This window comes from Tenrec ecaudatus, chromosome 1 (genome assembly GCF_050624435.1).
Source record: "Tenrec ecaudatus isolate mTenEca1 chromosome 1, mTenEca1.hap1, whole genome shotgun sequence".
NCBI classification, from domain to species: domain Eukaryota; kingdom Metazoa; phylum Chordata; class Mammalia; order Afrosoricida; family Tenrecidae; genus Tenrec; species Tenrec ecaudatus.
Window position 1 is genome coordinate 60367657 of NC_134530.1, and position 16312 is coordinate 60383968.

Consider the following 16312-nt stretch of genomic DNA (forward strand, 5'->3'; position numbering starts at 1 on the left):
CCAGAGCAGTTCGCGACATTGCTGGACATTACTATCTCGCAGGGACTGTTTTTTACAGGCACCCTGGTAGTGTCCATAAAGGGTTAGACATTAGGCTGCTGACTGCGAGGTCAGCAGTTCAAAACTTCCAGCTGCTCCTCGGGAGAAAGACAAGACCTTCTTCTCCCGTAAAGATTTACAGTCTGGGAACCCCCCAGGAGCAGCTCTATTAGTTGGAATGGATTCGATAGCAGTGAGTTTGGTTTTGGGGGGAAACTTTTTAAAGAGCTCAGTATCTCAGTCATGCCCCATAGGAATTCAATCAGAAGACATGAAGGTGGGGATGGAGGGGCCTGCATACACAGGAATCACCTGGGTTTCTTGTTAAACTCTACATTTGGATTCAGTAAAAGCATATTCTCAGCACAGGGGTGGAACCAGACTGAACTGATTTGAAGCTCTGGCCCCAAGCCTCGGTTTCTGTTCACGCTTCTAGGTGATTCCCCAAGCACACCCGAGTGTGAGAAATCGCAGCGTCTTAGTACGCAGGGAAGGCAGGGAGTCCATGAGTCAGGGACTTGTTCGCATCTGGGTCTGGTCTTATGAGAACATGAACACAAATGTTGAGAGAAAAGAGGCGTGGGAAAGACAGTGAAGGGTTATTATTCATTTAATAATCCTCACCAGCAGAAGGTTGATACAAAAATGATTCGGCAAGATTCCTTAAGCTGGCCAATCAGGAATGAAGATGTAAGTGATCCAAAGAGGGGAGTGTCACCTATTCCAAGGCCGCACGAGAGAGAAGTGATTCCAGGGCCCAGGGTGAGCCTGTGAGGTAGAGCTTGGTGGAAGGCAGCTGTGGTAGGGGGACTGTGTGTGACCCAGTCTCTGGGACGGGCCCTGCTCCCGGTGGCTCAGGCTCAGGCTCAGGCCAGGGAGCTGGCTCAGCAGAATTCTGACGGGACCCGAGCAGAGGCTGGCATAGCCTCACTTGTGCTTTTGGGCAGAAAATTCCTTCCGGCCCTGGCCACCAAAGTGGCGCACCCGGTGGATGAGCTGCAGCTGCTGCTCGATGGTGGCAGTGATGTTCACATCATCTGGGATGTGGACGTAGCGGACATTGCGGCCTGTCACGAAGAGGTCATCCAGCTCTACCTGGTGCCCCCAGCGGTCCGTGTAGGTGACGTTGGCCAGGCGGATGTTCATGAAGGCATCGACGTTGTCTATGCGTCCGCGGGCCACACTCTCGTCCCTGAGGTCCACGGTGGTGACCTGGCCCTGGAGGCCCTGGAGTAGGATGATCAGGCTGTTCTCGGAGATGGTGCGCTCTTTCACAGAGTGGCTCAGCGCCATCCTTCTGCACCAGCTGGCTGCTCTTCACTGTGGGCAAAAGCACACAGAACACCCATGGGAACTATAACAGGCTGGGGTGGGGGTGATCAGAGGGCAGCTGCCAACTGCCCTACACCAGGTCCTAACACAGAATCCCCCCGCACAGACCTTCCCCACCCACCCGCACCTGCCCCACCGCCTCAAGATGTGTGTTTATCCTTTTGGAGGCCAGGTGCTTCATGTACATCTCCTGTAATCCAAGGATTACTCATACCGCTTTTATAAATGAGAAATGTATGGCTGGGATGGCTTAAGTGGCTCAAGGTCACGTGCTTGGTAAGTAGAGGCAGGAGGTACTGGGACTCAAATCCATGGCTGCCCGACTTGAAAGGCCACATAGGTGGTTCCCAACCAGCACTGAGCACCAGCATCACCTGGCCACCACACCCCTGAAATCTGGCTCATTTGATTGGGGGTGAGCCCCGGGTTTGGGAAAGTTTGGAAAAGTTCCCCAGGTACGGTAATTCTAACGTGCAGACACGTTTTGAGAACTACTGCTCTAGAGTTTGTCACCTGGTCACTCCCAACCTGGTGGGTGGACCAGCAGACTGGCGGTGACAGCGTCACTAGGCCCTAGAACAGAAACTCGGGCTCTGCTGCTTCACCTCCAAGCTACGGAAGCACAACCTGCATTTCAACAGGATCCTTCGGTGACTCTTGGGCACAGTGAAGTTTGAGAATCCATGGCTGACACCAGAGTCACCTAGCCGACTTGTTAAAAGAGAAGGCAGGACCTTACCTGCAAGAGTTTCTGATTCAGTGGGTCCCAAGAATGGGCGTTTCTAAGACGTTCCCAGGTGCTGGTTTGGGGCCTCCACTTTGAGAACTACTGATGCACACCAGGCAGTTACAGAATCTCACTGCGTCAAATGCACCTTCCTTCGCTTCTAACGTGCTTTGATTTTGAATGGAGGTCTTTTCCATCCCTAACTTCAGACCTTTGGTGGAAGGTGGTGAGACTTTATTTCCCCTACAGCCTCGCCGGGAACCCAGAAAGCGCAAGTCAGACTACACCACGGAGGCGACAGGGTGGGGTGGGATGGGCCACCTAGCAACCCCCTCTCCAGGCAGGTCTGGGCCTGAGGAATCTGCGAGCAAGCAAAGGTTTAGGCCCGCACAGGGTGCACTGGATCCGGAGTCCGGCCAGGACCCAGGTTCAAGAACAGGTCCCAACACTTCCTGGGAGAGCGACCTCGGGCGAGCCACTTAGCAACTCCAAGTTTGTTAACCCCTCCCCCCCCCTGGTAAAATGGGGGCGACGAGGACCCTGTACTCACAGAGTTCTGGGAATGAACTTAGGGAGAGGAGCTACCCTCAGTAAAACGGAGAGAAAACGGTTTCCTTATTCCCCGTCGTCCTCTGGGTTCCGGGATCCCCGCGCTCCGGCCCGGGAGTCCCCACACAGAGTGGGCCCACCGCACCGGACTCCTTCCGCTTTGCCAGTTCGGGTCGCCGCCGCCGAAGCTAGTCAGTTCCTAGACGGGCCACCTCCAGCCAGCGGCGGCCGGCCTGAGGAGCCATAGCAACGAGACCGCTCTATCCCCGCCAGGAGCATAGAGAGGGCGCCAGCGCGCGGGGACCGCGTCAGCGCGATGAGCCGGAAACTACAACCCCCAGAATGCCGCGCGCCGCGCCGCGCCGCGCGCTCTCTCCTGACCCCTGGCGCCGGCGCCTGCCCCTCGGAGCCGTCTGCTTCCATGGAGTGGGTAGTCACCAGGTGCTAGGCGCCGTCCCACGTGCTGGGGCTGCAGTGACCAGGCCGGCGAGCTTTCGGATCTGACGGTGCTGGTGCGGTCAAGGGGGATAAACAAGCAAAAGTAGGATAAACCTCTTCAGAGAATTAAAAACCGGGCGGCCGTGATGTCCTGAGAAGTCCGTTGAGCGGACGTGGGTGACAGACGCCTTTGCAAACAGTCTTGACGAAGCAGGGCCCGAGGCCCGGTGCAAATGAGCGTCCCAATTTGGAAAGTTGGGAAGTGCGGCTCTGGCGTGCGAAGAGGGGCCAGGGCGCTTGTAAGTCAAGGTAAGGAGTGTGGACTTTAAGGTTAGACGTCGGCTGTGGGGACAGTTGTAGGACTCGCCGAGACCCAGTGGACAACAGACCAAGACACTGCCCGCTCCTGTGCCGGACTCACAACTATTGCCCCGTCCGAGCCCGCTGCTGCAGCCGCTTTATCGGTCCATCCTGAGAGCCTGACGCTCAGCGTCACCAAGTAGGATGCCCTTTGCCAGAGACTGCGCTCCGCTGGCAACATGTCTAAAGCAAGCGAGGCAAACTCGTCATTCTAGCTTCCAAGGAGCCCGCTGCTGCACTTTTCCAGGTTTGTTCCTTCTGGCAGCCCACGACCTATTCGGTGTTCTTTGTAAACAACCAGAATCCAGGTAGATCAACTCTTCAGTCTTCCTGATTGCATTGTCCAACCAGTACTTACGTGTGCCTCAGAGGGATTTGGGGTGCTTGCTAAAGCCAAGTCCAAACCTACGGGATCAGAAGTGGAGCCCAGGATCCAGATACCGAACAATGCCCACTAGAATTTGAGACCCACTGCCCTGTCAGGCTTGGGCCCCCAGCAGCCCCCAAACATGCCCTGTGCGCGCCATCTGCTTCAGATTCTTGTTTGTTCTTGGATGTTACCACTGAAGTATGTTTTCCAAAGCTCAGCTCAATTACTACACCTTCCTGAAGTCTTCACTACATCCCAAGTTGGTAGTGATGTCTCTCTTCTGGTCCATAGTACATGTGTCCCTAGTTTGCTAATTCCATGTGGTCTCGCCAAACTTGTTTTTGCCCATCGTATTTTCATTGCTGATCTCTTGGGGGCTGGGTCAGGGACAAGGCCTTAGTCACAGCTGCACAAGGGACACTAGTGTGAGGACTGGAGAGACGGGGTTGGTTACGGATCTAAAGGAAGATGGTAGCGGTAGAAATGGAAAGGAGGGATGGACGTTAAAGACCCTGGGTGGAGCCCAGCAGTCTGGGGGGGGTGCTGATGAAATCTGGCTGCGGGCAGGAGTGACTTACCTGTTAATGTCGTTGTCAGGTGCCAGGGAGTTGGTTCTGACCCATAGCCACCCTGTGCACCCAGAAACGTGGTGGCCCGTCCAGGGGGATGAGAGGGTTGTGGAGGGGGTCATGGCTGTGGTGGTGGGAGCTCATTTTTGTCTACTGAGTAACTGAACTCCTTTTCCCATGTTTGGGAAAAATCACAATCTCGGGGAAGGTGGGATTCTGCTTCCTCACTACCCAGAATTTAAAGGCCAGCTGTTACTGCATCTGGTCCTGGTTAGCTCCTGTGTGCTTGAGACCTAAACTCGGTTGTGCTCAGACGTCAAATTGGGAAAAGCCCAGCAAACCAGCAGCAGCACTCAACTCTCCCGGGATCTCCTGCCAGTGGTGCCGTCCCTCTTGGAAGTGTTTCCCTGCTGCCTGCTGTCGGCCCTTCCTTGGTTCCTGGCTGTTTTTGGATGGCTCTCCAGCCTTCCTTGCAGTTCTGTGAGTTGTCCGATGCCCCTTCTATTTCAGTGGCCAGTATTGGCAACCCCAGACCCTGACCAGAACAGGGCCCACCGGGCTTGAGCTCATTTCAGAAGGCTTGCGTTGCCAGGTTCCCTTCCAGTGGGCTCTTCTGTGGTTCTGTTTCCACTGGGAGTCCAAGTTGACTCCCGAGTCACCTGCTCCAAGTGTCATCCCTCACACCAGGCTACAGAAACTCTGGCAGCCGGCAGCTCACCTCAGTGAGGTCATCTCCATTGTTACATTGGTGGTAATGCGCCCGGCACCTCCAGTTCTCTTGTCCGGAGTAGCATCTTGGTTTACACTTTCATTTTGAAGGGTTCCAAGCCTCGTGAAAGGGAAGTAAATGTGCTAATGAAAAGGAGTTTGGTTTGAAGACATCCTAAGTATGAGAATGAGGGGAACCGCCTCCGGGAAAGGGAATGTGCAATCCGAAGGAGGAGAGACAGAGATTCCCGACCTAATAGTGTGCACACGCACACATGCATGTGCACCTGCACACATGCGCACACACATGGGCTCAGGAAGGGAGGTGAAGAATGGAAAACGAAAAGCCAGGGACGAACTAAAGATTGAGTATCTCTTGTGCATTTCTCTGGTTATTGACCTATTTTGACAGACTTTTTCTCCCACCTTTGAAGACATTTTATTTTGGTAGAATATATATCATAGTAAAACATTTATCATTTTAGCCATTTTATGTGTACAGCTCAGTGACATTAGTGACATTCATTGTCTGTGCCCCATCACCAGTACGCATTTCCGAAGTTCTACGTCAACCGTAACAGGAACGCTGCCCGCTTAGTAGTGCCTCCCCCGTCCTCGTCCGGTAAGGGTAAGCACTAGCAAATACTGCTCTCTGCATTTGCGTATTTCAGGAAAGGGAGCAGGGATGGTTGTACACTGAGGTCTGTAAGACAGGGCAGGCCCCCAGCAGAAGCCGGTGCCAGGAAAGGGAGCCAGCCTCAGGGAGGGGGTGGTGGGGCTGAGAGGGAGAGCAGCAAGCTACAGAGCCAAGAGCTTCCAGAAAAAAACGCCAGGGGGAGGGAGGCGGGAAAGGCTCTGGGACCAGGTGGCTGGGGAATCTGTGTAGCGGTAGGAGGGGCTGTGGGGTGCTAGGCGGAAGCATGGCTGCGAAGCTCGTGGGCAAATGGGCAGGAGCGTGCAGGTGGAGGGAAAATGAAGACGGAAAGAAGGGGCGAGTCACCTGCCAAGGAGCAGCTTTCATCTCTTGGCTACCCTTCTAATCCCCTTTCCTGTGGGCTGTCTGGGAGTTCAGTAGCCGAAGGGTATGGGGCAGAACGGAAAGGGAGGAGGGAGTGGGTCAACGTTGTTTTTGTTTTCTGATTGTAACTTGGATCTTTAAGACTAGGCATTGTGTACTTCTTTCTGTGGTCCTGTGACTGAGTTGGCGGGTAAGGGACAGCTTGGCATTACAGTGGCTGCAACCCAGAAGGGCACGTCAGACTGCTTCACACCCGCTGCCCGGGGATGAGGGAACCTGACCCTATGTAGACCTGGGGACTTCTGGGGTCTGGTTTCATGTTCTGGGGATCTGCAACAAAGGGGAAAAGCAAGTTTTACCTTTAAAAATGGCTACCAAGTGAGGAGCCCCGGTGTAGCTGTGGGCCAAGCCTTGGCGAGGTAACTGCTGGGTCAGTACAGTGGTTCAAACCCACCAGCCATGTCGAGGGAGGAAGACTAGGCTGTCTGCTCCTGTGAGGAGGGGCCAGGTGGCTGTCAGCTGAAGTGACTCCATGGCAGGGAGCCTGTGTCTTGCACGCTAGCACTGTGAGCAGGACGGGAGTGGGACAGTGTGCATCGTAACTCGAGGAGAGCGAGCATGCAGATGTACCCCAAGCACAGGCGCCACGGGACTGGGGCAACACCAGTGAAGATCCTAATTCTCAGCAAGTCCCGGGTTTGCACCAGTGAGCTAGTTCTTTCTGTCACAGAGCTTCCCAAATGGACTCTCAGGGAGGGGGGCGGAGCGGGTAGAGCTGACTCAAGACAAGTCTGGGACAAGGAAGGGACACAGCCTGGGGTCCTGCCACTGAACCTGGTGCATCTTCTCCTCAGGGGCCTGTGACTGGTGTGTGAGCTCAGCTCCCTACCCCTTTGGTGGGTTTAGTATATTCAGAAGTTATGCACATATCTCCCACTGCCTTCACCTGACTTTATTTCAACTCAGCCACCCTACCATGCTCAGGAGAATATTCCCCAGGGCTCCTGACTCTGTAGATCATTACGGGAGCAGCCAGCCGCCTCTTACTCCTATGGAGTGGTGAGTGGGTTTGAACTGCTGACCTTGTGGCTAGCAGCCCAACACAGTAACTCACAGCACCACCGAACGCCTCCTGCATCAGTTACCACTCTGATTCCAGGGACCAGAGGTGTGCAGAGCAGAACCACAGTCCACGGGCCTTTCAAGGTAGTGATCTTTGAGAAGTAGACCACCAGGCCTTGCTTCTGCAGGGCCTTTGGGTGGGTTTGGAGGGCCACCCTTCACAATTGGTAGTCCCGCACATAGCCCATTTGTCCAGCCGCCTTGGCTTGGTCTTAAAGGAACACTGACCCGTGAGTCCCCATGTGCTCCAGTCGTCCCCAGCGCCTTTTCTCTTTGGCTCTTTCCCCGCTCCCGTGTGTCCTCCGGATGCCCCGAGCCACAATGAGAGTAAACTTGTTTTTCTCAAATCTTGGTGCCAGTCCAGAGACATGAAACTCAGGATTACCTCATTGTAGCACTGCTGCCTGGCCAGAGATTGAGATCTTGTTTATTTATGAGGACCGCTCTGGGACAGGTGAAGGGAGGCAGCTGGCCTCCAGCACATGCTCGGGGCAGTCACAACATGGTGGGAGCATGCAGCCACTGCACCAGGCAATTCCAGCTGGCGCCACGCTGCTTCAAACAGACGGGGACAAGGCACTTCACAGGCCCATACCAGCACCATCCTTGTCCTCCCCAGGCCCCCTCCTGGAGGTTCTTTGTAGGGAAGGAAAGGCGGCTAGCTTAATGGGTGGACAACAATAGAGATTTCCCTTTCGGGGTCTCAGTTATTGGCCTCAGGCTAGCCCAAGGCCACTTCTCTAGCCCTTACTGCAGAACCAGGTCCACTCCACTCTTTTAGGACAGAGGGGCTGAAGTGGCCCCTGGCGTTGGCCCCACTTCCAGAGACAGACAATCAACTCAGCTCTGTTCCTCTCCCACCTTCTGCCATTCCAGGTGTTCCCTGGAGGGAGCTTGGCCTCGGGATCCTGGTGTCCCTGAATGCACCCAGCACTGCCAGCCAGCGGGGATGAGTGTGTGTGTGTGTGTGTGTGTGTGTGTGTGTGGTGAGGGCTCTGCCTCTCCTTCCTCAAGCTCAGAGGGTCCCTCCGCTCTCACCAGCCTGAGACCGTTTCAGTGGATCCCGATTAGACTTGGCAGCCTGCCTGGCCTGGGGAAGTTGCTCGCTCAGCTGGTGCGGGCAGGGGACCGTGGTCTACCACGTGTCTGCTGTGCACTCAACCGAAGCCTGTTTGGCGACCGAGGGTGGAGGAGAGGAGACAGGTGTCAGGGCGCATCATGCTGGAGTCTCTCAAGGCAAGAACGGGAAGTGGGCAGAGGAAGACAGTGGGGGACAGAGTCCAAGTCATGCAGAAAAGGGCCATGCTTTCTGGGTGCCCGTCCCCGTGTGGGGTGTGCCCACATCCACATATGGAGACAGGTGTGTGAGCCCTGCAGATGCCCAGCACGGTGCTCCTGCCAGGGCTTTGCCTAGTTGGCTGCTGAGGCAATTGCTTGCAGAGGGCAGGGCATCCATTTCAAACAACTGCCTCTGCCACGAATTCAAGCTCCAGAGAGCTGGGGCCACTGCTGTGATTCGCCAGCCTTTGTGCCACGCAGGGCCTGCGGCACCAGCCTCTCTGCCAGGATGCACTGGGTGGTTGCTGTGGAATGAGGACAGAAGCAGGAGAGGCCCACTGTAGGTATATTTTGCTGAAAAGATCTGCATGTGTGTGCTTTCAAGAGCCGGGCTTCCTAGGCGAGGCCACACAGACCGTCGGGGGCGAGGGAAAAGCTCCACTCAGTAGAAAAGTAGCAGCCGTGTTTTGGATCGTGGGAACCTTCCTCCCCCAGGGCGGAATGTGGCCTGCTGGTGGGGGCTGTGCCCGCCCACCCTGCTACAACTCATCCATCATGGCGAGCAAGTCGTCTCCCTTGCTGGCGCTCCCCTGCGGCTGGTCCGTGATGGCAAACTCCCCCATGATCCGGGTCAGCTCTTGGTTCCTTTGCTGGTCCTGTGAGAGAGGGCCAGGGATGAGGTGGTGCGTGCAGCCCACTGCCTCTTGGAGTCCCATCACCCACCCAGGTGGTTTCCCTTCCTCCCCACTGTGTGCAGGCGGGGTCGTCCAGCGGTGGCGGTACCTGGGTGGCTTGTATGTTGATCACTTCATAGGAGAACTCTTCCGGCCTGGTTAGAGCTGCTTGTCTGGAGGAGAGGGTAAAGAGAAAGGTGGGGCTTTCTCCCCGCTACTGTGGCAAACTGACTTTTGGTGATCCGACAACCTAGGTTCTCCTTCCTCATCTTCTGCCATCCCCCTTGAACTTTTCCCTGCACTCCCGACCAACATGGTTACACTCTAGAAAGTCAAGTTCCCCTGCATCTCTGTGCCTTTGCACATACTAAATGCTGCCAAGAATGCGTTTCCCTTTCTCTGCTTGGCACACTCCAAGACCTGGCTCACAGGCCAACTCTCCTGAGCGGCCTGGGTAAAGCCAGACACCCTGTCCTCTGTTAGTGCATTCATGTCCACTGGAAAGGACCGATAGGCATGCTCATGGTCGCACTACGCTGGCAGGGTGCTGAAGACACCGTCTAGACTCGCCCTCTTTGTGCTGCCAACACGGAGGCGTGCGAGAGAGGTTAGTTACTGGAGCAGGGGCACCCCCACCCGCCATCTGGTTGTGAGCAGGACCGCCTGCGATAAAGAACTCCAAAGGACTTTGTAAACGCCCCCCCCCCCCCCCCCCCCCCCGCACTTGCCAATCTTAGTGAAATACCCTACTGTTGGTTTTAGATAAGCTAGGGGGCAGGGCAGTGCTGGGTCACTCCCTGCAGAGGTGTGTCACAGGAAGGCTGGGTGATCTACTTCCAGATCACAGCCCGACCTTGAATATACATGGGGCTGGATCAGAGTGGGGGCCACTGATGGTTGGGTTTTGTTAGAATCCTCAATCATCAAGCTCCAGCCTCCTAGCAGGATGCTAGCAGGCTTCTCTTAATATGATCATCTCAGTTCCCCTATTTGTTTGGATTGGCCCTGCTACGTAAAAACGAAAATGTTTGTGAATGAGCCTAGAAGGTTCCAGCACCATCATCCCGGTGAAGCCTTCTCTCGATAGGGTATTCTCTATTTAGGCGATGAATTGGCACTGCATTTGTGGTTTTCACATCTTCCCTCCTGGGGGTGGGGAGTGTGTGTATCACTGGTTTATGGTGGTCTTTTGGGGTTTCTTAATCAAACTTGGTTGTTATTTTTTCCCTAAAGACAGACATGAAAATCCTAACAAACGAACACAAACAACAGATTTAAGACCTACTCCTCCTCTTCATCAGTGGTAAAGAGATTCAACCGGAAACCTGGCTCGGGGCCGCTGGCCTTCTTGATCTCCATGCCTCCCATCAGTCTGGCCAGGAGATTCAGCTCTTCTTTAGCGAGAGGGTTTGGGGCAACATTTTCCTGCGGAAACAATTTCAGGACTGAGCCACATGCCGGGGATCGCATTTCCCGTCAGACTCCTGAGACCCCAAGTGAAGTAAACAGTAACTTTTGCCTGGGTTTCTGGGAAGGACAAAGAAAGCTTAGGAAAAGGGGCTTAACGAAAGCAACGTCATGCACTAAATTCAGGAGCAGGGGGACTCCGTAAGGCAGCCAGCACTTGGGAGATGGGTGGAAGGCCCCTCCTTGCACCCACCGCAGCTTCCTCCTGGGAGGAGGGAGCAAGGGCACCACACAACACAGGAGCTACCGCACTGCCCCCAGGTGGCCACAGCCAGGAGTACACCTGCTCCCGCCGGCCGCCCCAACGCCTCGCCTGCCCTTTGCTGCAATTCCTGGCGGGAAACAGGCCCTGTGCCCTCAGAACAAAGTGCAAATGGCTCAAGCCCTTTCTGATCAGGCCTGCTGAGTCTTGGATGCCTCTGATGGAGCCACGTGGGCGAGACGCTGCCTCCCTGTGTCCGCACTGCGACCGTTCATCCTCCGTGTTTGATTCTACTCTTTCAAGCCCTGGGGATGCCTGTTCCCGGATCACTGCCCCTGCTCCCCATAGACGTGCTTTCCGGAGGCCCAGCGCTTTGTTCAGAATACCCAGCTGCCTCTTTGAACATTCACAAAAAGAAGCCATTGGTTTCTTGGGGGTGCTTGGCCCCGTTCAGGAAGGGGGTCACAGCTCCGTCAGCTTGGAGTCCCTGGGTGCCAGCCCACAGAAACAGTTCAGCGAGTGTTTTTTTGTGTGGAATAAACGGACTATTCCACCATTTGTCCTGTAAAAACCGATTAAGCTAGTTTGATGGAAATTCATATAGGCAAGAGAACCTGCAACCCCATGTAACTGGGCTCCTGCATCCCTGGGGAGAAAGATGAGGCTTACTGCTCCCTAAGGAGTCAGTCTCCTCCTCGGAAACTCATAGGGCACTCTGCTCGGCCCGGGGGTTGCCTCCAGAGGGAATGGATGGCAGGGAGGAGTGGTCAGCTCGGCAGGAACTGTAGAGAGGCTCAGAACCTCCCCCAGGGGCTGCAGACCTAACCTGATGACATAGTTGCAATGCTATTTCACTGTCCGGGTGTGTGGCTTTAATTATGGCTGTGGAGCCGAGCCTAAAATTACCTAATTAGCTCACTAGCAGTCTCCATGAGAAACTACAATTAAAGACCTCTGTAAGGCTGAGCAGAGACGAGATTGCAAACTGTGAGGACTGGAGTGCTGGTGAGCTTTGAAATGGACACGGTTCCCACCCTTCCCCCACCCACCCTCCACGGAGGGACTGGTATCTAAATTCTAGAAATCAGCTCTGAAGATAAGCCAGGGAGGCAGGTTGCTCACCTCCGCCCTGGAAGCTAAGTTCTTTGATGCTCCCGCCATGTGTGTTTCCACGGGCCGGTTCACACTGTACCTGAGGGCAACAGAAAGGGGTGCAGACATTTCCCAGCCCCACTGCAACAACGTCCTTCAGACCCATAGGCCTAGCACATTGGTTTTATTTGGAACGGCATCCCAAGCGGGGTTGCCAGTACAGACTGCCACTCCGGTGGAGAGGTCACGCATTTTTCACTCCTTCCCCAGGAAACACACCTTGGAGATGTCCACTGCGGATACGTTTTTGGCTCATTTTTTTGATGGCTAAGTAAAATCAATCAATCTCTCTCTCTTACACACACACACACACACACACACACACACACACACACACACACCCCTTTAACCTGCTGTGTTATCTTGTTTGAGGTCTTGGGTGTCCTGTGAAATATCAGGGCTTGTCTACGGCCATACCACCCTGACCGCGCCCGATCTCATCTGAAATCTCTGTGCGAGGGAGTAAGGGGGAAGCACTCAGCTGTCAGCAGGGATGCTTAACTGAAAGGCCCTCCCTTGGACTCGGGCGGGGTGGGATTTACTGACATGTTCGTGCCCAGTTTCAGGACTCGGTCTCCATATAGTTCGAAAGAGCCTTCTCTGGACGCAGCGACGTAGTCCCCACCATGCTTGAACTGGGCCGTCCTCACTTCTTGGCCTTTGTTGTTGAACGTTCTGCAATGCAAAGCAAGACGTGATGGATGTTCTCCGAGCTTGGCTGTCCCCAGGCTTCTTTCTGTCTGTGCTAGGGGACAAAAGGGGAGTCATGCGCTCCTTCCAGAGGATGCGTGATTGTCAGAATACCTGGCAACGGCCATGAAACACAGAAGTATCTATGGCGCTCAGGTTATGGGCCGGGTGTTGGAGCAGCATTTTATGACACTGGTCCTCCCCCTGGTCACCATGTAACAGAGGTCAGCCCTCAACAATGGTGGCTAAGTGGCAGAACTGGGGATTCAGGCTTGACTGCAGACAGGAAGGGCCCGGGCACAACCTCAGGGCCTGGGCAGCTCAGCATCCTCTCTGGGAGCCCCCACTCCTGCCCCCACGGTGACAATTACAGAGAAGAATTCACCTGATAAGTCCGGGAACATCAGTTCCCCAGGGAACAGGCCCGGACACTGGCAACACAAAGCGGCCATTTGAATTTTGAACTTTGTCCTTTAGGAATATGGACACCTGAGGGGGAAAATGCCATTGTTATTTTTCCTGTGCTGTCCTCACAGGCACAAGCATCCTGGGAACAGAAAGTGTCTTGTGGCAGGGGAATGCACCCAGTGAGTTCAGAGCCGCAAGAAGAGAGAACCTACCCTGCAGGGTCTTCCCAAAGGGGGATCTCTCCTGAATCGTGTTGGGGGAGCAGTCTGACTCCCATTGAAAAGGTGGAAGCAGAGGCCCACAGAATGAAGCGACTGGCTCACAGAGGACAACGGAGGCAGGGCTGGGGTTCAGAACCCAGGTGACTCCAGACCCTCCACTCGTTCTTTGGTCCCCCATCCACTGTCCATGCAGCTGCCAACCTTGAGGGCCAGGAACCGCAGGCCTCCATCTTTTGGATCCAGAATGCTCAGCGCAGGGGGCCTACATTTCCTCAAGGCCAGCCAGCTTGTCCGGAGCACAGTGGAGACTGAAGCCAGGGCTTCCAATCAGCTTGTCCCATCTGGCTCAGAGCTTGCTTTCTACCCCAGAGAGACAGAATCCGAACTGACAGTTTAACAAGATCCCCAGCTGATTCCCAGAGGTCCCTGGGTGACAGAAGGATATCTTGTTCCAATGTAAAATCTGATTCAGTGTATCTGGGGTGGAGATGCAAATTCTCAGCAGGGCTTTCCACCAGAATAGACCCTTTTGAGTCCTGGTTTAAAGGTCTGCTTGTGACCCTGGAGCCTGAGGTCTCATGCAGGCGCTGGGCTGAAGAGGAGGGCGGGCTGGTGGTAGAGTGAACAGCTCTGAGTGAGACACTATGCTTCTCCTCACGCCCTGGTGTGTCAAAGTACAGTGAGGGCTGGGTGACTCACAGTGTAAATGTCGTAAGACTGCAGCAATTAATCAGTTTCACTCGGCCTTAGCTTCCTTAGCTGCAAAAGTCAGAGAAGCTTGAAGGTGCCTTCCAACTCTCAGTTTCTACACATCGACAGAGGCAGTGCTGTCAACAGTGGCATCGCTGGGTGTGAAGACACACACACACACACACACACACAGAGTGATGGCAGTGCTTGTAAACTGGCAGTGGGATTCCTGGCCTCAGGGGGTCTAAGCTCAGATCTCAGCTGGGCCCCCTCCTGAATCTGGGTGCTGGGGAGGTTGCACACCCTTTCTGGGCAGTACGTTTCTCTTCAGTAAATCGCGGTGACGAATGGCACAAGCTTAAGTGGTCATTGTGACAAGAAGTCAGAGAATGTATTACTAGCTCTTACCACAGTGGCTGACACACTGTAAGAACTCAAAAACCCCAAACTCACTGCCCTCCTGTTGATTCCAACTCATAGTGGCCCAGTAGGACAGAGCCCTGCTGGGCTCCGGAGTCTGTGCATCTTTGTGGGAGTAGAAAGCCGCCTCTTTCTCCTGAGGAGCAGCTGGGAGTTCCAGTGGCTGACATTGCTGTTTGCCGCCCAGTGCATAACCCACGACGCCACCAGGACTCCCTGAGCCAATGCTGATGTGGTCAGGTGCCACGGAGTTGGCTCCGACCCACAGCCGCTCTATGCACCACAGAACAAAACACTGCTTGGTCCTGCGCCATCCCCCAAGTGTCACTTTCCACCCCAGAGATACAGCATCTTGAGCCCCTTTGTGCAGCCCCTGTGTGTGCCAAGCCATCTCATTGAGGGCCTTTTCTTTTGCTGCCCCTCTACCAAGCATGGTGTCTTTCTCTCAGACTGGTCTCTCCTGACTACATGCCCAAAATGTGTGAGGATAAAGTCTGGCCCTCCTCACCTCTAAGGAGCATTCTGGACATATTTCTTCCAAGACAGATTGGTCTGTCCTTATAGTAGTCCTTGGTTCCTTCAATATTCTTCTCCATCACCCAAATTGCAACACATCTATTCTCCCGCAGCCTTCTGTATTCAATGTCCAACTTTCACATGCAGATGAGGTGATTGAAAACACCAGGGCTTGGGTCAGGTGGACCACGGTCCTCAAAGTAACGTTCTTGCTCTTTAGTACTCTAGAGGTCTCATTGTAGCAGATTGACCTAATGCAACTTATCTTTGATCTCTTTTGGCTGCTGCTTCCATGAGCATCGATGGTGGATCTAAGCAAGACAAAATCTTTCACAACTCCAATCTTTTCTCCATTTATCATGATTTACCCATTGGTCCAGTTGTGAGGAGTTTGATTTTCCTTACATTGAGTTGTAATCCACACTGAAGGCTGCGGTCCTTGATCTTCATCAGCAAGTGCTCCCAGTCCTTGCTTTCAGCAAGCAAGGTTTCCATCTGTGTATTACAAGTTGCTAGTAAGCATTCCTCCAATCCTGATGCCAGCATCTCCTATGATTTGCTCAGCAGACAGATTAAATAAATAATAGTGAGAGGCTACAACCCCGACACACACTCTTCCTGATTTTAAACCATGCCATATTCCCTTGTTCTGTTCACACACCTGCCTTCGATCCATGTCCAGGTTCCCCATGAGCACAATGAAGTGTTCTGGAAAGCTCATTCTTCTCAAGGCCATTCATGGTTTCTCATGATCCACACACTCAAATGCATTTGCATAGTCAATAAAACGCAAATGAACATCTTTCTGGTATTCTCTGCTTTCAGCCAAGAGCCATCTGACATCAGTAATGGTATCCCTTGTTCCATGTCCTGTTCTGAATCTGGCCTCAACCTCTGGCCACACCCTGTCAATGTACTGCTGCAACCATTGTTGGGTGAGCTTTAGCAAAATTTTACTTGGATGTGCTATCAGTGATCCTGTTCTGTAGTTTGAGCATTCTGTTGGGCCACTTTTCTTTGGTTTGGGTAAAACTATGGATCTCTCCCAGTCAGTTGGTCAAGGAGCTTGTCTTCCAGATTTCTTGGCATAGATGAGTGAATGCTTCCAGCGCTTCGTCTCAGCTTGTTGAATCCTTTTGATACGTACTCCATCAATCCCTGGACCCTTGTTTTTGGCTGATGCTTTCAGACAGCTTGAGCGTCTTCTTTCTTCAGCACCGCTGGTTCTTGCTCATGTGCGACCTCCTGACATGGTGGACAGTGGACTGTAGGTCTTTTTAGTACAGTGACTCTGTGTAGTCTCTCCATCTTCCTTTGATACTTCCTGCATCATTCAATATTTTGCTTATAAAATCTTTCAAT

General features: G+C 53.8%; 2 protein-coding genes across 2 annotated transcripts in view; both read right to left on the minus strand.

Annotated features, from left to right (window-relative positions):
* Nucleotides 1-642: 642 nt before the first annotated feature.
* On the minus strand, nucleotides 643-2927 carry LSM10 (LSM10, U7 small nuclear RNA associated). Its single transcript, XM_075553991.1, has 2 exons — nucleotides 2649-2927; nucleotides 643-1359 (listed from the first exon to the last, which is right to left on the minus strand). The coding sequence occupies exon 2, from the start codon at nucleotides 1330-1332 to the stop codon at nucleotides 967-969; it is 366 nt and encodes a 121-aa protein (XP_075410106.1). The 5' UTR covers nucleotides 1333-1359; nucleotides 2649-2927; the 3' UTR covers nucleotides 643-966.
* A 5911-nt stretch (nucleotides 2928-8838) lies between these two features.
* Nucleotides 8839-16312, minus strand: part of OSCP1 (organic solute carrier partner 1) — a 30095-nt gene continuing 22621 nt past the window's right edge. Inside the window, exons 5-10 of the mRNA XM_075554002.1 lie at nucleotides 13081-13184; nucleotides 12552-12680; nucleotides 11976-12045; nucleotides 10470-10609; nucleotides 9294-9357; nucleotides 8839-9166 (exon numbers count right to left, since the gene is read on the minus strand). Of these exons, the coding sequence (XP_075410117.1) occupies nucleotides 9050-9166; nucleotides 9294-9357; nucleotides 10470-10609; nucleotides 11976-12045; nucleotides 12552-12680; nucleotides 13081-13184 (624 nt within the window). The 3' untranslated portion in view covers nucleotides 8839-9049. The remainder of the gene's footprint in view (nucleotides 9167-9293; nucleotides 9358-10469; nucleotides 10610-11975; nucleotides 12046-12551; nucleotides 12681-13080; nucleotides 13185-16312) is intronic.

Coding starts and splice junctions, on each gene's coding strand:
- LSM10 (XM_075553991.1), bottom strand. CDS start 1,332: ATGGCGCTGAGCCACTCTGTGAAAGAGCGCACCATCTCCGAGAACAGC.